This window comes from Anopheles moucheti, chromosome 2 (genome assembly GCF_943734755.1).
Source record: "Anopheles moucheti chromosome 2, idAnoMoucSN_F20_07, whole genome shotgun sequence".
NCBI lineage: Eukaryota > Metazoa > Arthropoda > Insecta > Diptera > Culicidae > Anopheles > Anopheles moucheti.
The window spans coordinates 86,282,289-86,305,861 of record NC_069140.1 but is presented as its reverse complement, the minus strand read 5'-3'; the positions used below and the strand labels follow the sequence as shown (position 1 = coordinate 86,305,861).

The 23,573-nt window shown below is 45.1% G+C and overlaps 1 protein-coding gene and 1 pseudogene across 1 annotated transcript; one reads left to right on the top strand and one right to left on the bottom strand.

Annotated features, from left to right (window-relative positions):
* Window positions 1-202: 202 nt before the first annotated feature.
* Window positions 203-1,794, bottom strand: LOC128299738 (nematocyst expressed protein 3-like). Its single transcript, XM_053035786.1, has 13 exons — window positions 1,701-1,794; window positions 1,575-1,637; window positions 1,451-1,516; window positions 1,321-1,386; window positions 1,191-1,256; window positions 1,061-1,126; window positions 931-996; window positions 801-866; window positions 671-736; window positions 541-606; window positions 411-476; window positions 291-346; window positions 203-229 (listed from the first exon to the last, which is right to left on the bottom strand). The coding sequence occupies exons 1-13, from the start codon at window positions 1,792-1,794 to the stop codon at window positions 203-205; spliced, it is 834 nt and encodes a 277-aa protein (XP_052891746.1).
* A 6,076-nt stretch (window positions 1,795-7,870) lies between these two features.
* LOC128299726 (uncharacterized) lies at window positions 7,871-23,133 on the top strand (annotated as a pseudogene).
* Window positions 23,134-23,573: the final 440 nt, after the last annotated feature.

The window sequence follows — 23,573 nt, the reverse complement described above, 5'->3', positions numbered from 1 at the left end:
ATGTTACAAAGAATATGTTACTTAAAGATAGTTCCTTGCAAAAATAACCCAATGTACTTACCGGTTAATGTTTCATCCAACATTTTTTGGATTAAAGGCGTAAGATGAACTGCAAACCAGATCGATAGTGATTAAAAGATAATTCCTTGCAAAAACAACCTAATGCACTTGCCATTTAACATTTCTACGAACATTCTTTCTGTCACGAGAAATGGAACGTCTTTTGGGTCTATAATAAAAAGAGCAAAAAATTAAATAGAAAAAAGGTTTAAAAATTAAGGATAACTAACGATGAACATACCTTGCGCCGTTTCATTTGCTTCAGCCTCATTTAGTTTGCTAGGACCTGTGAAGGGATCACATGATTAGTAAAATTTTAAGACAAGCGCTACAATCAACGATGCACCTACCGGGAGCAGAGGAAACAGCCGGAAGCGTCTGCAAGGAAACTAACTGCTGTCTCGGCCTGCTAGGACCTGTGAAGGGATCACATGATTAGTAAAATTTTAAGACAAGCGCTACAATCAACGATGCACCTACCGGGAGCAGAGGAAACAGCCGGAAGCGTCTGCAAGGAAACTAACTGCTGTCTCGGCCTGCTAGGACCTGTGAAAGGGTCACATGATTAGTAAAATTTTAAGACAAGCGCTACAATCAACGATGCACCTACCGGGAGCAGAGGAAACAGCCGGAAGCGTCTGCAAGGAAACTAACTGCTGTCTCGGCCTGCTAGGACCTGTGAAAGGGTCACATGATTAGTAAAATTTTAAGACAAGCGCTACAATCAACGATGCACCTACCGGGAGCAGAGGAAACAGCCGGAAGCGTCTGCAAGGAAACTAACTGCTGTCTCGGCCTGCTAGGACCTGTGAAAGGGTCACATGATTAGTAAAATTTTAAGACAAGCGCTACAATCAACGATGCACCTACCGGGAGCAGAGGAAACAGCCGGAAGCGTCTGCAAGGAAACTAACTGCTGTCTCGGCCTGCTAGGACCTGTGAAAGGGTCACATGATTAGTAAAATTTTAAGACAAGCGCTACAATCAACGATGCACCTACCGGGAGCAGAGGAAACAGCCGGAAGCGTCTGCAAGGAAACTAACTGCTGTCTCGGCCTGCTAGGACCTGTGAAAGGGTCACATGATTAGTAAAATTTTAAGACAAGCGCTACAATCAACGATGCACCTACCGGGAGCAGAGGAAACAGCCGGAAGCGTCTGCAAGGAAACTAACTGCTGTCTCGGCCTGCTAGGACCTGTGAAAGGGTCACATGATTAGTAAAATTTTAAGACAAGCGCTACAATCAACGATGCACCTACCGGGAGCAGAGGAAACAGCCGGAAGCGTCTGCAAGGAAACTAACTGCTGTCTCGGCCTGCTAGGACCTGTGAAAGGGTCACATGATTAGTAAAATTTTAAGACAAGCGCTACAATCAACGATGCACCTACCGGGAGCAGAGGAAACAGCCGGAAGCGTCTGCAAGGAAACTAACTGCTGTCTCGGCCTGCTAGGACCTGTGAAAGGGTCACATGATTAGTAAAATTTTAAGACAAGCGCCATTGAAGCACTTACCGGGAGCAGCGTCAGCCTTGAAACCTTTCAACACAACAAATTGCTTTTTCGGGTTATTAGGACCTGTTAAATATGTAAAGTATAAATAAATTATATTTAACACAATTATAAATAACATATATCTACCGATAATCGTTTTATTACTCTTTGCATCGTTTAAAACACCAAGGACAACTCTTGGATTTGGTGTATCCAAATTTTCCTTATTCTCGCAATCCATAACTAAATAAAAAAAAAAAGGTTAACTAGCCGTGGCATCAATTTCACCGACACGATCATTTATATTGGTCCTTTATACTTGCCTTGATCACCAGTATAAATAGCTCAACGCAAACGACACCGAACGAGACTAGCACACGTTGCACCAGCCTTGGATCAAAACCTGATCAAATTGTAAGTATTATTCATCACATAAAACAATCGTACGATATAATCTTCTCTCACCTCTCTCAACACAGGCAATTTGAAAATCGACGCTATCAGCGAATATGAGAGCAAAGACACACGAAGCAGCGCGGAGAGAGAACGATGAAGAGCACACACAACCGTAGGCAACCACATAAAAAACACAACTGTACTTGAAACTTAGGGGTAAAGGCATTGCGGTAGGGGTAAAAAATCTAATAAGAAAGAAAGGAAGGTAAACACAGGTACGTGTGTAGGTCTGCACATATGCATGCAAGAAAGGATAGATATACACAGGTATTTTTTTGCAAGATGGATATAGATATACATATGTGCTAGAGTAAAATTTTTGATTTTGGTCTACTTTTTTGACAGGCCACGATCACAGATGACTGTTTTGTGATATCACAAATCCGCTCACAGTTGCATGCAATGTGATCATCACAGTTGCATTAAATGTGACATTGGTGCTGCAGGTGCACATACCTCTCACGTGTCACCACCCACCTACCATCTCCCACCGGTCCCCACCCACCTCCCACGGGTCACCTACCACCACCCACGGGTTAACACCCACCTCCCACGGGTCACCACCACCTAATTGTCTGCCATCTTGTTCGCCATCTTGTTCGCCATCTTGTCCGCCATCTTGCCCGCCATCTTGTGTCCGCCATCTTGACCGCCATCTTGTGTCCGCCATCTTGGCCGCCATCTTGTCCGCCATCTTTTCTGCCATCTTTTCCGCCATCTTGTCCGCCATCTTGGCCGCCATCTTGTCCGCCATCTTGTCCGCCATCTTGTCCGCCATTTTGTGTCCGCCATCTTGACCGCCATCTTGTGTCCGCCATCTTAGCCGCCATCTTGTCCGCCATCTTGGCCGCCATCTTGTGTCCGCCATCTTGTCCGCCATCTTGGCCGCCATCTTGTCCCCCTTCTTTTCCGCCATCTTGGCCGCCATCTTGTAAGCCATCTTGTCCGCCATATTGGCCGCCATCTTGTCCGCCATCTTGTCCGCCATCTTGTCCGCCATCTTTTCCGCCATCTAGGCCGCCATCTTGTCGGCCCTCTTGGCCGCCATCTTGGCCGCCATCTTGGCCGCCATCTTGGCCGCCATCTTGTCCCCCATCTTGGCCGCCATCTTGTCCCCCATCTTGTCCGCCATCTTGGCCGCCATCTTGTCCGCCATCTTGTGTCCGCCATCTTGTCCGCCATCTTGTCCGCCATCTTGTCCGCCATCTTGGCCGCCATCTTGTCCGCCATCTTGTGTCCGCCATCTTGTCCGCCATCTTGTCCGCCATCTTGTCCACCATCTTGGCCGCCATCTTGGCCGCCATCTTGTCCGCCATCATGGCCGCCATTTTGTGTCCGCCATCTTGTCCGCCATCGTAGCCGCCATCTTATGTCCGCCATCTTGTCCGCCATCTTGGCCGCCATCTTGTCCGCCATCTTGTCCGCCATCTTGTCCGCCATCTTGTCCGCCATCTTGTCCGCCATCTTGTCTGCCATCTTGGCCGCCATCTTGTCCGCCATCTTGTCCGCCATCTTGTCCGCCATCTTGTCCGCCATCTTGTGTCCAACATCTTGTCCGCCATCTTGTCCGCCATCTTGTGTCCGCCATCTTGGCCGCCGTCTTGTCCGCCATCTTGGCCGCCATCTTGTCCGCCATCTTGTGTCCGCCATCTTGTCCGCCATCTTGGCCGCCATCTTGTCCGCCATCGTGGCCGCCATCTTGTCCGCCATCTTGTCCGCCATCTTGTCTACCATCTTGTCCGCCATCTTGTCCGCCATCTTGGCCGCCATCTTGTCCGCCATCTTGTCCGCCATCTTGGCCGACATCTTGTCCGCCATCGTGTCCGCCATCTTGTCCGCCATCTTGTCCGCCATCTTGTCCGCCATCTTGTCCGCCATCTTGTGTCCGCCATCTTGTCCGCCATCTTGTCCGCCATCTTGGCCGCCATCTTGTCCACCATCTTGTCCGCCATCTTGTCCGCCATCTTGTCTACCATCTTGTCCGCCATCTTGGCCGCCATCTTGTCCGCCATCTTGGCCGCCATCTTGTCCGCCATCGTGTCCGCCATCTTGTGTCCGCCATCTTGTCCGCCATCTTGTCCACCATCTTGTCCGCCATCGTGTCCGCCATCTTGGCCGCCATCTTGTCCGCCATCGTGTCCGCCATCTTGTGTCCGCCATCTTGTTCGCCATCTTGTTCGCCATCTTGTGTCCGCCATCTTGTCCGCCATCTTGTCCGCCATCTTGGCCGCCATCTTGGCCGCCATCTTGTCCCCCATCTTGTCCGCCATCTTGGCCGCCATCTTGGCTGCCATCTTGTCCGCCATCTTGTGTCTGCCATCTTGGCCGCCATCTTGTCCGCCATCTTTTCCGCCATCTTGTCCGCCATCTTGTCCGCCATCTTGTGTCCGCCATCTTGTCTACCATCTTGTGTCCGCCATCTCGTCGGCCATCTTGTCCGCCATCTTGTCCGCCATCTTGTCCGCCAATTTGGCCGCCATCTTGTCCGCCATCTTGTCCGCCATCTTGTGTCCGCCATCTTGTCCCCCATCTTGTCCACCATCTTGTCCGCCATCTTGTCCGCCATCTTGTCTACCATCTTGTCCGACATCTTGGCCGCCATCTTGTGTCCGCCATCTTGGCCGCCATCTTGTCCGCCATCTTGTCCGCCATCTTGTCCGCCATCTTGTCTACCATCTTGTCCGCCATCTTGTCCGCCATCTTGGCCACCATCTTGTCCGCCATCTTGTCCGCCATCTTGTCCGTCATCTTGTCCGCCATCTTGTCCGCCATCTTGTCCGCCATCTTGTCCGCCATCTTGTCCGCCATCTTGTCTACCATCTTGTCCGCCATCTCGTCGGCCATCTTGTCCGCCATCTTGTCCGCCATCTTGTCCGCCAATTTGGCCGCCAATTTGGCCGCCATCTTGTCCGCCATCTTGTCCGCCATCTTGTGTCCGCCATCTTGTCCGCCATCTTGTCCGCCATCTTGTCCGCCATCTTGTCCGCCATCTTGTCCGCCATCTTGTCTACCATCTTGTCCGACATCTTGGCCGCCATCTTGTGTCCGCCATCTTGGCCGCCATCTTGTCCGCCATCTTGGCCGCCATCTTGTCCACCATCTTGTCCGCCATCTTGTCCGCCATCTTGTCTACCATCTTGTCCGCCATCTTGGCCGCCATCTTGTGTCCGCCATCTTGGCCGCCATCTTGTCCGCCATCGTGTCCGCCATCTTGTGTCCGCCATCTTGTGTCCGCCATCTTGTCCGCCATCTTGTCCGCCATCTTGGCCGCCATCTTGTCCGCCATCTTGGCCACCATCTTGGCCGCCATCTTGTCCGCCATCTTGTCCGTCATCTTGTCCGCCATCTTGTCCGCCATCTTGTCCGCCATCTTGTCCGCCATCTTGTCTACCATCTTGTCCGCCATCTTGTCCGCCATCTCGTCGGCCATCTTGTCCGCCATCTTGTCCGCCATCTTGTCCGCCAATTTGGCCGCCATCTTGTCCGCCATTTTGTCCGCCATCTTGTCCGCCATCTTGTCAGCCATATTGGCCGCCATCTTGTCCGCCTTTTAAGGCGCCATCTTGTCCGCCTTTTTGGCCGCCATCTTGTGTCCGCCATCTTGGCCGCCATCTTGTCCGCCATCTTGTCTGCTTTCTGTTCCGCCATTTTGTCCGCCATCTTGGCCACCATCTTCTCCGCCATCTTGTCCGCCATCTTGTCCGCCATTTTGTGTCCGCCATCTTGACCGTCATCTTGTGTCCGCCATCTTAGCCGCCATCTTGTCCGCCATCTTGGCCGCCATCTTGTGTCCGCCATCTTGGCCGCCATCTTGTCCGCCATCTTGTCCGCCATCTTGTCCGCCATCTTTTCCGCCATCTTGTCTACCATCTTGTCCGCCATCTTGGCCGCCATCTTGTGTCCGCCATCTTGACCGCCATCTTGTCCCCCATCTTGGCCGCCATCTTGTCCCCCATCTTGTCCGCTATCTTGGCCGCCATCTTGTCCGCCATCTTGTGTCCGCCATCTTGTCCGCCATCTTGTCCGCCATCTTGTCCGCCATCTTGGCCGCCATCTTGGCCGCCATCTTGTCCGCCATCATGGCCGCCATTTTGTGTCCGCCATCTTGTCCGCTTTCGTAGCCGCCATCTTATGTCCGCCATCTTGTCCGCCATCTTGGCCGCCATCTTGGCCGCCATCTTGTCTACCATCTTGTCCGCCATCTTGTCCGCCATCTTGTCCGCCATCTTGTCCGCCATCTTGTCCGCCATCTTGGCCGCCATCTTGTCCGCCATCTTGTCCGCCATCTTGTCCGCCATCTTGTCCGCCATCTTGTCCGCCATCTCGTCGGCCATCTTGTCCGCCATCTTGTCCGCCAATTTGGCCGCCATCTTGGCCGCCATCTTGTCCGCCATCTTGTGTCCGCCATCTTGTCCGCCATCTTGTCCGCCATCTTGGCCGCCATCTTGTCCGCCATCTTGTCCGCCATCTTGTCCGCCATCTTGTCTACCATCTTGTCCGACATCTTGGCCGCCATCTTGTGTCCGCCATCTTGGCCGCCATCTTGTCCGCCATCTTGGCCGCCATCTTGTCCACCATCTTGTCCGCCATCTTGTCCGCCATCTTGTCTACCATCTTGTCCGCCATCTTGGCCGCCATCTTGTGTCCGCCATCTTGGCCGCCATCTTGTCCGCCATCGTGTCCGCCATCTTGTGTCCGCCATCTTGTCCGCCATCTTGTCCGCCATCTTGTCCGCCATCTTGGCCGCCATCTTGTCCGCCATCTTGGCCACCATCTTGGCCGCCATCATGTCCGCCATCTTGGCCGCCATCGTGGCCGCCATCTTGTGTCCACCATCTTGTCCGCCATTTTGTGTCCGCCATCTTGTCCGCCATCTTGGCCGCCATCTTGGCTGCCATCTTGTCCGCCATCTTGGCCTCCATTTTGGCCGCCATCTTGTGTCCGCCATCTTGGCCGTCATCTTGTCCGCCATCTTGTCCGCCATCTTGACCGCCATCTTGGCCGCCATCTTGGACGCCATGGTAGGGGAAGGGGGGGAGCGGGAAGGAAGATGTCACCTCTTGAAAAACATGCTCTCCTGGTATCGGAAATCTGAAAACAGCTGGTTTGTATGAAAAGTTAGTGTATAAACATTGCATACCTTACGGCGGAAAATTGGTTGCAAAGTTAGTGTATAAACATTGCATACCTTACGGCGCAGTACCAGGAGCTACCTCTTCCGTGAATGCTCTCCTGGTACTATACATTCAGAAACTGGTAGTTTTCGAAGAAATTTTTCACGACCTACGGGAAAGTTAGTGTTTAAACATTGCATACCTTTCGGCGGTTTTCGACCAAAATTGCTGTTCAAGGTGCTACCTCTTCTGGTTCAAGGTGGATGCTCTCCTGGTATCAGGAGCTTGAAAAATGGGTCATTTTTGGCGAGTGTTCTGTCTCGATTGACACGGAAAAAGCATCCTCCTGCGTTGGATGCTCTACTGGTATCAGGAGCTTGAAAAACTGGTAATTTTTGGTAATGTTTAGTCAATCTGAGTTATGAAATGTCAACATACTTGTGAATTATTGAATAAAAAAACTACAAAAGTATAGAGGAATCTGAAGTTAGATGTTGAAATGAGAATCAAATGTGGTGGAGTTAAGCATGACGCGTAGGCGCACGGTTATGAGATCGTATTCTTCTGCTCGATGGTAAATTCGCGCCCAGCAAGAAAAAAAAAGAAACCGTCGATTTGGTAGCTGTCAGACGCGTAAAATGCTTCGTTTCGTTGCAGTTCGCTGCTGTCGGGCTTAAAATCGAATCCGAAAACATTCACCCTGTCGAACGGTTTGCCGAACACATTATCGACCATCGTAAGTACGAGATGCGGTCTCAATGCTGCATAATTCGTCTGACAGGCAAACCCCGGGTGTCATCCACTCTCTGCTCCAACCGTACCGCATACGCGCTAGCGAACGCAGCGGACACCCGGGATGTAGTGGCGCAGAATTTACTGCACCATGAGCCACTGCTGCGCTCGCCGAACGTAGGCGAGATTTGGGACCGGTGAACCATTGCTGGAATACATCCGGCAACTGCTGTGCGTTAGCTTCACGCTTTTAGCGCTGGTAGGGATAGGTGGCTCGCCGGCCGGTCGGATCGTGGGCGGATCGAGTGGGCGAATCGTATCCAGCTCCGTAAGCTGCTTTACATCTCGTCCATCGCCGAGTCGGGCCCGAACCTGCGTCAGCACTTTTGCACCACGCTGTCCGTTTAAGGTAAGCGAAACAACGTTTTGCAGGTTCGCAAATGGCGCGAGGAACAACAGCGGCAACTGACAAAAATAATTTTCAAACTGTGAACTGGCCCGGTGGGGGGAACCGATGGCAGATTGCATTTCTCGCGACGGCCATCGAAACGCAGGCGGCAGGACGTTGCACTTGCATCGGCTGGTTCGGGATTTTCGATTCCAGTACGGTATGGAAAAATGGGGTCTTTTTATCCCTCCACACCGACCCCATTCCCCGTGCAATCTTTGCCATCCTTCTCGCTAGAACCATTTTTCTAACCCACCCACTGCGAAGCCCCGGTCTGATATGTCACTGGACGGTGGCGTACCATCATCTCGTCGACAGCACGAAGCAGCCGGTCGTACATCCGGACCTACCGCATACGCATATCAAAGTGCACGCAATGGCCCTTTTTACCCTGGGCCGTCCATTAAATCCTCATGCAGGTAATTAATGGCATAATTGCATTTTTGCTTTCAATGCACCTGCCAGCCCCTTGTTGGGGGCGGGGGGGGAGGGAGTGGGTCTCTTTTAGTCGCAATATCGCTGCCACCCGGCTGACTGTTAAAAGCCATTGATAATAAAACAACATGGCATTTCCGGGCGACGTAATACATTTATTTATGAACATGCGATTGCCAGCGACCGGTGTCCGGTCAATTTATGTGGCACTTGTATTGGTGTGTGTGTATGAGTGTATTTTTTTTTTGTTGTGTCCATGTTCGTTCCCTTTTGTTCTTCCGAAATACTTCCCATCCCCTGCCACTTAACCCCATAACCAGCTGAGTGTCCCTGCAATGTGGTAATTTAGTCAGAGCGTTCTCGACGACAATGGTTAAATTTTTATGGCTAATTATTTATTACACACCGCATTGTAATCGAGTGCATCATGCGCTGATTTAGTCGATAGCCATTATCGGATACATTGCAAACCACCTCCCCCCCTCCCCCCCCCCCCTCCCACTTTCCCCCTCCTGCATCAATAACTGCCCGTTCGGTCCGGATGGGAACACCTTGCCAGCAATTATCGATACAATACGGTTTATTTACATTTGCTGTTGCGTTTTTGATAGTAGTGCATGTTTGAGTACCATCCATCCATTCGCTTCCTGTGCCCCACCGGGTTTGGGGGATGAATACAAAAAAAAAAAATGGCGGGGGCTGCCGTTTTTTTTTTGCTCTCCTCCTGTGCTGAGAGAGCTCCAGACAGACACATTGTACTTTAATGAAGCGGACACTGCACGTTTCATGTATTGTTCGATTCGATGAACCGACGGAAGGAACAGTTTCCTTCCAATCAGCCCGCCCCGCCTAACGGTGGAGATGCATACCCACTGGGCTGGGTGCATGTTTTATTCAGCAGCAAAAAGGAAACTCATGCACTCAATCGTAGCAGGTAGCGCATGGTAATGCCTTTTTCCAGCGAAGCGTCACAAATGATTTCACAGAACGCAGCGACGTATGCCTGTCATTCGCCTGAACGGTAATTGCAATTCGGAATGGTACGGGGTGGCCAACGAGACCACAAAGTGGTAATGGGAAGCAAATAAATTCCGGCTGGATTATGAAGATAGCTCCCCGTCGGTTGACATTCCGGCCAAATTGATGATGATGGTCGTGATTAATTGCTGCAGTGCTGCGTGCAATTATGCATCGGATTGTGGGCCACTAATCAATGGATCGGATTAGAATGAAACAGTGAGGAAGAGAAACAAACACTAATTCATTATTGTTGTACATCCCTAAATACTAAAATCCCCATATGCATTAAATTTGTGGTGAGATTTTTCTATTCATTTAGCTCTAATAAATCCATGTAATTTTAGAGACATCTTTTTAGCTATTCACTTAAACCTCAGCTCCGAATGAAGTGGTTGAAAGAAAAATTGATTTGCTGTTTATTTATTGCTAGCATGCACTGCACAGTGGGCGAATCCAAGGATAAAAAGTTTATTTTTTTATTATTTATTTGTTTATTTATTCCATGATGACGACTCTCGCCGTATTATCAAGTTTATTTTTTTATTTGTATAATTTCTATTATAAAGGCAATGCCGTATTTTCAACACCGCTTGTGTTGAGAGAAAATAACAAATGGCACAAGGCAATTCCTCCTTGCAATTTGCCTTATTCTGGGCATGCTCGGTTATATAGAAAGTTTATCTTACTGTGCTTTCAGACGGAACAAACTTGACAGTTCGCCAGTTCGTCGAACTCATTTTCGTGAAATAGACTCGAACTCCATGGAAAGATCGCAAACTTTGACAGTTTTTTTAAATTCAAACAGTGACCGTTGGAGCTATCGAACAAACAAAAGTAAGTTTAATAGAATATTGCGCTTGTAAAAAATGTGAATCTGCTACAAACCACACAAAATATTCCGAATTAGAATAAGGAAATGATTGTTCATAGATACAACTCAAGCACAAATAAAAAACAACAAAAACAACACAAAAGAGTGCCCGTGCACCATCAACCAATTAAAATGTATCATAATATATAAAAATAACAATTTTTAATGCTGTTCCTGCAGAATAATATAAAAAAAATAAAATTTTCTTTTATTTTACAAAGATTGAGCATAAAGACTTAACGAAAAATCATATTCCTTGTTTAATTTTGCACGTGCAACCGTCAATTTTTGAATTTATTGGACCATGTAGAAATCAAGTATTGGATTCGGTTTAAATTGGTACAAAGTAGAGTTCGTGCAGCGTTCACTTTCAACCAGTTCGCGAACACAGCGAGCTATCGAAATTTCATTCATAAATCTATAATTGAGTAAAATTCGTCGAACGCTCGAACTGTCAAGTTTGTCCCGTCTGAAAGCCCTCTTAAGTTTTAGTTTACGTAGTTTACGTACGTTTACGTTATTCGCAGTATCTAAGTAGTTATATTAAACAAGTTGATACATTTTAAGAATTCGAACCTGAGTATGGAAAATTCGTAGTTTTAGTAAAACATGTTTCTAAGTCCATTAAATTTGATAAACGAAATGAACTACAAGGAGCAACGATAACTGCTTAAGAACGTGTTCAATTTCTTTGATCGTTATTGTTTTTGAAACGTTATTTAATACTCCTTTAAAACAAGGCAAAAGATAACAAAACTAAAATTAAGTTTAATATTTTTTGTTAATTTGTATAATTTTCTCAATATGAAACTCCTTCTCTTCGAAGTTGTTACAATAACCTCAACAAATCAAGGCCTGCCTTGATTTATGGCTTGCTTTGACTTGATGTACCACGTAGCCGAATAGAATCCTGCGTGAGAAGGTCTGGATGGGATTTTAGACCGGTTTTTGCCGTGTGAAGGCTACCAATACATTATTAGGCCACCCCAAAAAATATATTTTAGCAATCACAATACAATTATTATTGTTTTTATAAATAATGTAAAGAAAACATCGATAGATTATCAATTTCATTCCGAGTATGATCAAATTTTAATTTATGTATGATAAATAATCGTTTAGATTAGCGGAACTATAAAATTTTCATAATATTATTTCTTCCAGCCATTGGTATGGGCCGCTCCCACTGTTCACTATTCTCTTACCGAGCACACATTGATTGATGGAAAATCTCCCCCCTCAACTGTGCTGTAATTTAAAACAGGTACAGGTAGGTTTTCCATCCAACTTTGTGCCTAATGGCATTACAAACAAGTTGTCTGTAAAAACACAAACGAAATGGGGTAGTAAAACAACGAGCGTACGTTCCAACGTGACGTATCGGTTATGTCACAAATCATATCGTATGATTTTTTAATGAACACTGCACCAACTACCGGGCGCCTCCATTGTGCTGGGCGAAAGCGAACAATTCTTGAACCTTTCTATTCTGCTTTTTTTTCTGCTTGCAAAATTTCTTCCGTTCTCCTTTCTTAACGTTCGTTCCTTCGTTTTCCCGGGTTGTGTGAAAAGAGGTTGAAGGATTGTTTCCGGCTTCGAGGACATATGCAGTGAAATCGACGTGTGTCATTGTTTGAAGCAAATTTTCCCCACGAGAATTTCGGGTACCATCCCATTGTTAGCCCATTTTTTAAGGTATGCTGGGCATGTGTGGTGATGGGAATGGTGTGCGAGGCAAAACCGGGGTTTGGCTCGATACGTTTCTTACCAGTACCATCACATCGGGAAGAGGATAAGTGTTTCTTTTCTCCTTCATGCTTCACCCTAGCTGCACTGCCGCGTCAGTGCAATTGTGCCATGAATTTTTCAGTACCATCGCTTCTAACGATTTGCAAATATGTGACACATTCGAACCCCCAAGGGGTTCAAGTGTTATCGTTGAGTGTATGCAAAGTGAGAACGGTGGCGCATTCTCGTACCGGTTGCATTGAAGAAAGCGCTTGCACCACTGTGCGACATTCTTCTGCAGCGCTTGTTTCTTCGGCTTCAAACTCATTCTTTGTCCACTTTGGTGCAGAACATTTTCGGTTTCGTGAAGGCAGGGCATGCACCAAAGAAAAAACAAAGGTGTTGGCTGCTCCTTCAAGCACATGCACATATTTATGAAGCAAGTTCAATGGTTCTACACATACATATGCACGGTAGATAGAGGATCGGGGCGATCCGTGCTCATCAGCAGCAGCGTTTTGTCTCTTGCCCGATAATGGGCAGCCATAAAGGACAGAGATCGAGGGTTTTGGGGCTGAATATCGGGACGAACCTACAGTAATGTTGCTCTGGTTTCCGCTTTCATTCCCGGGGCGTTGGGGGTTGGGCTTCCCGCTTGCCGTACATAAATGATAGGATGGGAGTGATGACTAACCAACCAGCTTCGACATGGGGCGGTTTCCGCAATACCCGCTAGGGGGTGGAAAAAGGGAACCCGGGGGTGGACCGGGGGAGGTGGTGACCATTTGCTGTCAACAGTGCATTTGCATTAACCTCGAACGATGATAGCGAAACCACCGAAATGGCCAATGCTGCCAGCTGAAACTACCGTCCACCACCCGACAGCTCGCTGTTGAACGGCGTGTCCATGTCCCCGGCACGGAGCGGTACGAAAGTGTGTCAACCTCGTCGGGGGAAAAACCCCCCCTCTGGGCTGGGATGGTGGTGGTCACCGTGCCACTTAAATGTAACCGAAAAGTCATGTTCGCCATTATTCTTCGGTGTACAAAACATTTAATGTTAAATTATGCAAATAAATCTTATCCCCCGCAGTGATAACATAATGGACTCGTGAACCCAGTACCTCCGGTCGGTGTGCGTTCCATTTCCCTTTTTGTCCCTTTTCCCTCCCCCTCTCAATCCCCTCGCCACCCCACAACACCGGTCGATGGTGGCCGTCAAAAAGGGGTGGCGATGCGATAGCGTGGCGGGGGCCGGAAACGGCCGGATAGAGCAGATAGTGTGTGTAACAGTGGCAAAACCTCGACCAAAACACGGACACGGTTGTGTTTGTTGCCTAGTGCTAGCAGGCGAAAGTGTCAAGCAGCGCAGTGTGTGTAGCTCTCTGAAGTGTACTTGGTGGCGATGGTGATATTCGCAACCGGCCGGAGCGAAGCACAACCCTTCAAGATGAATCGTCGTAAGCCGTGCAGCATCCCCCGTGCGCTGGATGGATCGGTGAAGCGCCACTCCGTGTGAATGCTGCACAATGCCAGAGTAGCGTCGACTGGTAGCGCACTACAGGCAATTGCATTAAAAAGTTGCTCATCTCGTATGCAGCATCGCCCGGCACGGGCAGCGACATGGTGAAACGAACAGCCCCATTTGTATCAGCGGGGAAAATCTTCTCCGCCAGTGCCATTTCGATTTCGATAACATTGTAGGAAATATTAAACGCATCCTTGCTTGGTGATGCGCTCGCCCGTACCACTGGATGGCAGCACTGGCTGGTGCGCTTCGGAATGCTAATAAGCCAATGATGTATCTTCGCTCCGTTCCGACACATTATTGTCGCCTTTGATAATATCGTGCACGGGTCTAGATAGGGCAGTAGCACCGGGGAGGGGTGGATAAAGGAGCGTGTGTACGGCTAATCTTATGCAAGTTTTAATGACAATTGTATAAGCGTTCCATCGTTCCTTTTCCCGGGCGCAGCATGGAATTCCACGAACCAGAAGGCGAACGTCCATTAGCTTGAAACGGTTATGTGCAAACGGGTGAAGCTGTCTAGGATGCTAGCTGGTACAATGCTGCTAATGTCTAACTGGTTCGCTCATGTTCGCTTAGTGATTGAATCAACTGGTTAATTGTGTTTAGTTCTATTCGTTTATCTAATTTCTTTATTGTCATTTAGGTGAGAATTTTCTGCGCAAAGTGGCACATTATGAAAATTCACTGTCACTTCTAATTTCTGTTAGAACGTTGTTTTATTGTAGGCATGTCTTTATAAATCATTTGAAGGGGTCTAATTTTACTTAGACTTAGAGGTTTTAATTTATGAGTTTATATAGAAAATTTATTTAATTGTTTGATTAGGAAAACATTTTACGAAATTAAAAACCAGCCAAACATTAATTTATAACCACAAACATAATTTTTATGAAGAGTTCTAGATTGACTTAAGCACTTAAGCAGTTCCTGTATGATTAGATGCAGGGCCACGAGAGCTGAAAAAATCAGCTTGACAAGACTTGTATTGACAAGAATATACACACGGTCGAAAGAGCTTTCAACAGTCGATACCAAAAAAAAATCATTTTATATTTTTATGTTTTATATAAATAGTATACTGTATACATAAATAGTACGGAAATAGTATACATAAATAGTATACAAATTAAATATGCACAGTTCGGCGGATATTCGGATAAAACAACGTAAAAATTAAACTAAACAACAATCGATCTTTTACCTGTTAACTTAAAAATTATTCAATCATGACGCTCGAGTGTTTGTTTACATTTGTGAATACTTGTCATTTTGAGCAAACGTCAAAATTTTGTTGGCATTTTGTCAGGGTTTTGTCCAAGGTGTAGGATAGAGGTCGAGTAATAAAGAGCAATTTGAAAAGTAGCCAAAAGTTCCTTACACGTGATTTGACGTTTGGACGCCCTTTTCCATTCAAATGTTTTGTGCGTAGTTGTGTTGATTAATCGGGCCGGTCATAGCAACAAGATGAATCAGATTTTGTAAAGCGATCATTTGGCAACGAGTAGGTGAGGCTCTTCACATATAAGGAAGAGGATGAGGCTCATCATATTTCCCGGTTCACAGAACGACGTGAAAGTCTGGTACCGTGTGAACAACCCTTGGTATCAGAACACTAATAGGTGATGACCACACACCACTTTATAAAACTTATCAACTGAAAGGCATTCAAAACGAAGGAAAACTTTAACGACCAAGTTAATTGTGAAACTTCGCGATATAGTAAACAAGTAGGCTAGACGCAAGAAATCTTACACGGGCGACCAAACGTCAAATGAAATCCAAAATGGCGAACCCCAATCTTGGCTATTATTTGACCTCTATTCTATACAGACCTTGGTTTAGTCAACTTTTTAACGTGGATTTTCTACAACCCGAATTTTGACAAAAGCCTACAAAAAGTGACAAAAGCTCCGTTGCGTCAAATTTGTCAGCATTTTGTCAGCTCTCGTGGCCTTGCACCTATAAAAACGATAAGGACTAAAAATGCAACGGGTTAACAAATTAGACAATTGAATATATTAAATAATAAATACATAAATTTCTGCCTTATAAATGCAAGAATTTAATATTTCATACATAATTTAATAGATTTTAAGTTTGACTAGAACGTTGTAATGTATATAGTATAATTTTCCATTCTGACATAACATGTATTTTTGGCTCCTCCACATCAAGTACCGCATCTTGTTAACACGTGTTTAATATGACACGGTAAACTTTTCACCAATTGGCCCAAATTGTTTCAAGTCTCGAGTTTTCCACCTGAACATTGCGACACGGCAATTGATCAGATTTCAGTCACTGGAGAACCCATTTCATCCCGCGCACTCCTCAAGGTAAGCAGCTGGCACGTAGCCACAAGTGGTGTGGCGCATATAATTAATTGTTCGCGTAATGCCTTCGAAGTCACCGATATGGGTTGGTGGATAAAAAAAAATCGACAAACTGCTAGACGACAGCCACTACTCATCGGCTCACAGAATCGTCCCATTTGCTGCCGAACGATGGCCACAAACCGAACGGGGTTGTGTTTCAAGGAGTTAATCAGATACCAATCGAAGCAGGCTGCACGTAACAGGGCAGTAAGGGATTGCGTTCCCACGGGAACGTTAAGGATAACATCGGCACCACTCATCGGGACCGGTATGCAAAACAAAATGCCGCTCGTTTTGGGTGGGCCAATCGACACCGGCAAAACCGGTCCGGCACTAATTTTCCCCATGATTAATGGCACCTTAAGTGCGCCGTATCGATGGGACACCGGAGAATACAAGCGATTAATTTGTTGTAGCAGCACTCGAACGGTCGTGACGGTGGTGAACCGCGATGAGTTTCTAATTGCTTTTAGATGAACCTATGATTTGGGCTCGAGTGGTGTGGAGTTTTGTGTCGGCTGCACCTTACAGGGTTTACCAGTCCTGAAAACAACTGTCCACTTGATTATAACAACCGTCTCTTTGATTAGTCACCACTGTCTACCACTTGTACACACGTCACACGGCGTAAGCTACTCTGTCCAAATGATTAACACAATTGTCAATTTCAATTGAACAACTGTCATTCTTGCTATTCAAGCTATACCTTTATGATGTACATGCACATGTATACCTGCTTTTCTAGATTGCTTAAATTATTGTGTAAAGATGAGATCTGCGAAAGGATAATCACTTTTTTCTAGTACTTAAAATACCAATTATCCTTTTTATTTCTAAAGATGAAGACGTTCTTTTTATTTTTTGCCTAACTTAACTCTACAAAATAATTTAGGTAATATAGAAATGCTAGGTGCATGTACATCATAAAGATATAGCTTGAATAGCAAGAATGACAGTTGTTCAATTGAAATTGACAATTGTGTTAATCATTTGGACAGAGTAGCTTACGCTGTGTGTCGTGTGTACAAGTGGTAGACAGTGGTGACTAATCAAAGAGACGGTTGTTATAATCAAGTGGACAGTTGTTTTCAGGACTGGTAAACCCTGTATCACTGGGGTTGGGGATGAAGCGGTTTTGAAGGGTTAATGGCAATCGAAACGAATGCTCTATAAGAAAGTGCTTCATTTGCTCTTCAGACAGTTTCTCACTAGTGTGTTGGATACTTTTATGTTGAGCCCGGCAAGAGCCATCTAATTGAGTTGGGTGTTCAAGGTCGTTTGTGTTTGATATTTTTTTGTTATATAACGTTAATAAATTTTCCTAATTCAATGTTTGTGAATTTTAAACATTTATACTGAACTAAATAAGTTACGATAAAACATACGGCGAGCTAGCGTGGGTACATCAAATGAATGTAATTGTAAAGTTCTCAAATATTACAACAAAAATAGAAACCTTCTATAAAACAAATATCTAAAGTTGAATATAGCTAAAAATTAAATCACCGGCAGTATTATCCAAAATAGATATGAGAAAAAAACAACGTATTTAATCTCCTACATCTGGGAATCGCGAAAATTATGAAAATAAAGAAATTTACTTCAAATTACTTTAGTGGTTTTATGAAAGGAAAGTAATTTCGGTTAAGCATGTAATAAACAGCAGATAGAATTAATATTAAATTTGTAAAGAATTTGGTATTCAAAAAATGTATTATTATTATTTATTATTATTTATTATTATTATCGTTCATTCCCAATTTGTACATCGTAGCTTGTTCTATTAATTCTGTTTAAAAAATGCAATCGAATATTGTTTGCCTAGTGCACCCATATTTGGGTGACGTGATAATACAATAAAATTTATAAAGATACGAACGGTGATAAATTCTCATGTTTCGTCTTGGCCGATTTTTATTCGACGGCCACAGCTTCAAAGAACAAAACGGTTGGAAAGTTTTTAAATTGTTTCCTACAAAAATTAGCTGAATTTTAACCCCCGATCTGCGTGATCCCACCTGTTTCTAACCCCACCCCACCGCGCTATTGTATCGACTTTTAACTTTCCTAATCACGAACCACTTTCGCAACACGCCCTTTTGAGCAGGCTCACCGTAAACGTTAATTGCTGTCGTGTTTTCTTACATTCTTCCCCCCGAAGCAAGCCGAACCGTAAATCTTTGCCTACCGCGACACAAGAAAAAAGGCACAAGGTAGCGCTAACGAATCACGGAAAGTATGCAGAAAACACAAAACACAATGTACAAGAAAATGGTTTTGCGAAGAAAAAACAAGCGTTGGAAAATGGTCGCGTTGGTGACGGTGGTGGGGGAGAAGAACACGAAAGCTCAAGTGACTGATTTTGTTCTTTGCTGAAACAAAAAAGAGCTTTCCGTTTTAGGCCCGCACGGTTTTTTCTCGGTGGCGAGTGTTTGTATGTCCGGGGGTGGAATTGTACGTGTGTTTGTGAGCAAGGGAAATTTAAGGACAAAACGTGTGAAGGAAGAAAAAAAGGGACACTACACACAGAAGCCGAGCGCTTAAGCACATTTCCCTCGCTTCCGATTGCTTGATTGAAATGGTACACGAAATGGATGGTTGGAAAAGCGTCCGCTGCACACACCGACGGTGGAAAACCTCCGGAAGCAGATGGGAATGGACAAAAAGAAGTACGAAGGAGGCGGTGGAAAACCCCAAAAAGAGAGAAAAAAAAGAGTGTCACTAACGAGAGATGAAAGCAATGCCTTTTAATTGTTTGAATTACTTCGTTTGGCCGTCGTATTGCGCTTTGTTGTAATGGTCCCGCGTGTGGGGCTGTTGTGTGGTGGCCATTTCCGTTTGATGTCTGCACGTCCATGCGGAGCCCGGGTTCCGCCCTGCGTCCTCTGCCCAGCCCGTACAGGGTGGGTTGCAGCTCGTGCAGTAAAATGCAATTGCAGCGCAGTGACCGTAAGGCAAGTAGTGCACCCGGGCAAGCGCGTTAAATACAATTTTGTGGTTGCAGGCGAGAGAAATTACCGACCGAAAGGGCGAAAGTGGCGGTGTACAAATGTGTGCACTCGGAAGGTTTTTATTATTTGATGCTATGGTGGAATTCATTCCAGCGCCGCGATGCCATTTGTCATTTAATTCTTGTTTCCCTTTTTTAGCTTGATCGTTAATTTATGTACAAACGTGCTCAAACTGGTAGCTGTTTTTAAACGTCCGCAAGATGGGTAAGTAAATATGTAAGAAAGAAAGCGATTTAAAAATCACCCTTTAAAGTATTATGGTTCTATACTTTTTGCCCATTACTTACAAAAACCTTAATTTGAATTGTAATTGTGAATTGTAGAATTGAGTTCAGACGAAATTTTGCTATCACAATTTAATGGTACAGTGAAGTAATAGAGGAATTGATTGCAAACACACAGGCGTTCAGATTTCAGTTGGGTGAAATTGCGGTTTGAACTGTGTTTTCAATCAAATATAATTATTCCTCTGCAAAAGGTAGCATAAATTCTTCCGTAGTATTTCTTTATCGTCGGAAGAGCTTTTTTATAATTAAAATAATCAAAAATGTCCAGTAGTTAATTCATTAATTGACACAAAATTTAATACACCTTCATCTAAAAACTAATAGTATATGTAAAGCAATGATTTAAAAAAGAAATAAATAATAGAAATAGTGAATTTAAGTAAAACTTCCATAAATTTTAAGTTGTGATTTAAGGTGGTTTAGGAAATAATTCACTGCGCCGGCTCATTCGGCAATGTGACCCTAGCCCCTAAATGTATGCAATTTCATTCCATTTTGCTTAGTTCTATTGCATCAATTTTCCACAATTGATAGTTATACGATATGATTGATTAACTTAAGCTGTTTTTATCATAACTCAATATTAGGAGCAGAGTTATCATAGTTTACCTAGTTTTAATAGATCTCTATATACAAACGTTTGTTTGCGCTAAGGAAACCATAAGGCATCTACTTGGATCACGTTTTCTCCGATTTACGTGCATTTACGATTTCATATTACTACAACGCCTTCTACGATAGCATGTTTTGATCCTTCAACGAGAGTTTTTATCATTCGCTTGATTTCCACGTAGCAAGATTCAAGCACCAATTTAATGTCGGTTGTCCGTGCGTCAAAAAAAAAAATGCAGAAATTCTGGCAAATAACAAACCTCTCCGGTAATCGTGAAAACACTTTTGCTCATTTCGTCACATTTACACTTGCATATTTATCATATTTATTATATTTACTTTATCACGGTCCGCATTTTTGGAACAATTTGATAGTAAGAAGCAAATTATGGGAAAACAACATCACAAAGCAATCAATAATTAAAATTTTTCGCAAAAACAGAGAGATTTCAAAGAGATTTTAGTTTGTTTCCGCGCCGTGTAACTGGGCCAATACAGCTAGTTTAATTTCAATACCATTTTTGTCCGCCCTTTCGATCTGCTACATTTTTGAGCACAGCTGTAAAAGGCTTGTTTTTTGAAAAGCTTACGACAAATGAGCAAATATGGAAACAGAATGAAAAAAAAAATGTTTTGTGAGCAGTTGTGCAACTAAATGGCAAAAGAGCGGACCACGTTTTATGTGGCTTGTAATTGTAGGTAGAATAAAGAACAAAAACACGGGATGTGGTGTGGAAGGAAGTGTGGTAATTTACTACGGACTGGATTAGTGGACAATCTGTTCATTGCCTCCCTTCCGGTCGCTCGTGCCCGTCTTCCACCACGCATTTCTTGCCATCTTCCAACAGCCCCGAAGGATGAAAAGTGTTTTCGTTTCATCTTTTTTCTTCGCATGCTGTGCACCCGGTACGTAGAAACGCCTTTAAACGTCAAGCACTTATCCGACTGGTTGAAGTACAGTTTGCCCCAGTTTGCAGCGAACCAAGGCATGATGAAAGGTTTTACCCCCTAGCGAAGGTGAATGTAGTTGTTTAATCGATTGAAATCATAAATCGTTAAGCGAAGCAATCGAAAGTAGCGAAAGCACTCGAGGTCCTTTGGGCTATCGCTTTCCCACCCGGTAAGACAGTGTGCACGGGGGAAGAAATTTGCCCCGCCCCATACTAACGCCAGACGCCATTGCCATTGTGCGAAAGCGAAAAGGGGTAACCGAACGCTTCACGGCGCGCATTATGAACCCCCCGCGCTGTTGGCAGCGAGCCAACGGTGCCGAACGAGGCCATCCTCCGGCTCGTCGGTTCGGGCAGACAGAAATTGAATAAAATGAAAACGTTTATAGCAACATTAAACATAAAATTAGATTGTTATTGAGCGGGTAACAGCTACGCCTTTAGGGGTTCGACCACGGTCGCTGAGTCCTTCCGAGGCTGCAAGGTTGGATCGTTCTTCTTCCGATATCCGGGGGTTTATTTTCTGTTGTTGGTGTTGTTGCTGCTCCGCCGCATGACAGGAAGCGGAACTGGAGGGGTGTTTTTTGGGGGTGAAGAGTGGGGGAAGATTAGGGAATGGGAATAGAGCACCCAATTCGATTGCTGCAATCGGAAAGATTTCGGATCCGGTTACGAACTCAACAAAAGTTTTCCATCGTTATGCGGTGAGAAGTTTTGTTGCCTTTTCGGTTTTTTCGGGGCACAGGGGTGTAAGGGTATTGGTGGTGCGAGTGTGCAGGGAAGACACCTTTGGATAACTGAGTTTCCGTGTGCCGTCGTCTCCGCATCGTTGCTTCCCGGGAAATTGTGAGCGAGCGAGGCCTGTACTATAGCTCCGGTGGGAGTTGCGGTATTGAAAGGTATCCGGTTTGTTGCTGGCACAGCGCGGTGGAGTATCTCTGTCTCTGGAGCCATCCGTACCAACTCCGCTGCAATAAAGCAGCAATAGAAGTATGAACACGGGCACCAAAATTAACTGACAACAATGGCCGGCGGATGGAATATGTTGATGTTCATAACCGTACACTTTTATGCGAGTTCGTTTGATTGCGGCCACGGTGACGGCAACCGAGGCCGCCGAAAACGACAATGACGATGATGATGATGATGACGATGGTGGTGCTGACAAACGAGGCCAACCGACGAACCGATGGTGGCGTTGAACAAGGACCAAAATTGAACCAAATTGAAAAAGTTCCCACCGAGAGAAGGCTCCGGCTCGGGCGCAAGTAGGTCCAGTGTACGGGAGTGTGTACCTCGTTCTTTTTTTGTTACTTCTCCTTATCTTTCCAGCCAGCCAGTTACACAAATTTCGCAGCATATTGAAATGATAAAAAGCGAGTAAGCTGGTTGAAGCGATGGGAAGAGTTTTGCAGGCAAAGGACCAAAAAAAAACAAGTAGTTAAAAGCTCACAAGAGACATAAAGGTGGAGGTTCCAACTTTTTTATGCATTTCGTAATGCTAGAGAGTTGTTGAAAAATTGGCAAAGTCTATTGCTTGGTAGAGCGGCGATCGACCACCCAGTATCGGGCCATACTCATCCGCTGTGCAGGGCTGGTATTGTTTATGTGTTTAATTTCCCAGTGAACATGGCTACTGCGGTACAGCATTATATTACTTTTGGCGGTTTAATACTTTATCAATGGCGGTCGGTTCAAATAAAATGAAAATGAAATAAAATATTGGCCAATTAAGGGTTTCTAATGAAGTTTGGTAATATGCCAGAGTTTAAGTCGTTTATGAGGCACAACTATCATGTTATTGTCTATGTATTGTTCGTTGAAATTAATATTACTTACAATATCAAAGGGTACAAACAATTTACCATTGCAAAAGAAGACATCTTGTTATGTTGCTCCACGCAGAGCATATGGAAACAAAATCATTTCCAAGAAAGTTATACTCGTTAGAAATATACCTCATCCTCGTTGCCCTTAGCAACAGCAATTCAAACTGCAGTTTGATCACTAGAATTGCGTTGATGGAGATGGTTTTACTGAGAAATAAATACACCTCCATCAACCTTGTATTAATCTTGGCTTTCGTTTGACATTTTGTTTTACGTAGTGATGCATTACGCAAATGAGATATCGATATCCATACGCAGTTTGATGAGTTGGTACAACTGCGGTAAGCTTGCAGGATTCTCATGAATTTTCTGTGATATCAACAAAGGTTTATGCAGGATTCTAATGAAATTTGAGATAAAAATGTTTACAAACAACTGTTGTTTGAATTGCTTTATCAGCAATTTGTATATTAAAACCCCTGTCTTATAAGCTACCCCCGCTCGGAATGTCATTTGCCAATACGAATTAAAGGAAGATCAGCATTAGATTCCTATCAAAACCCACTTTGAATGATAAAAGATATGGTTACTCATATTGGATCTCTTCAAATACCTTTAAATT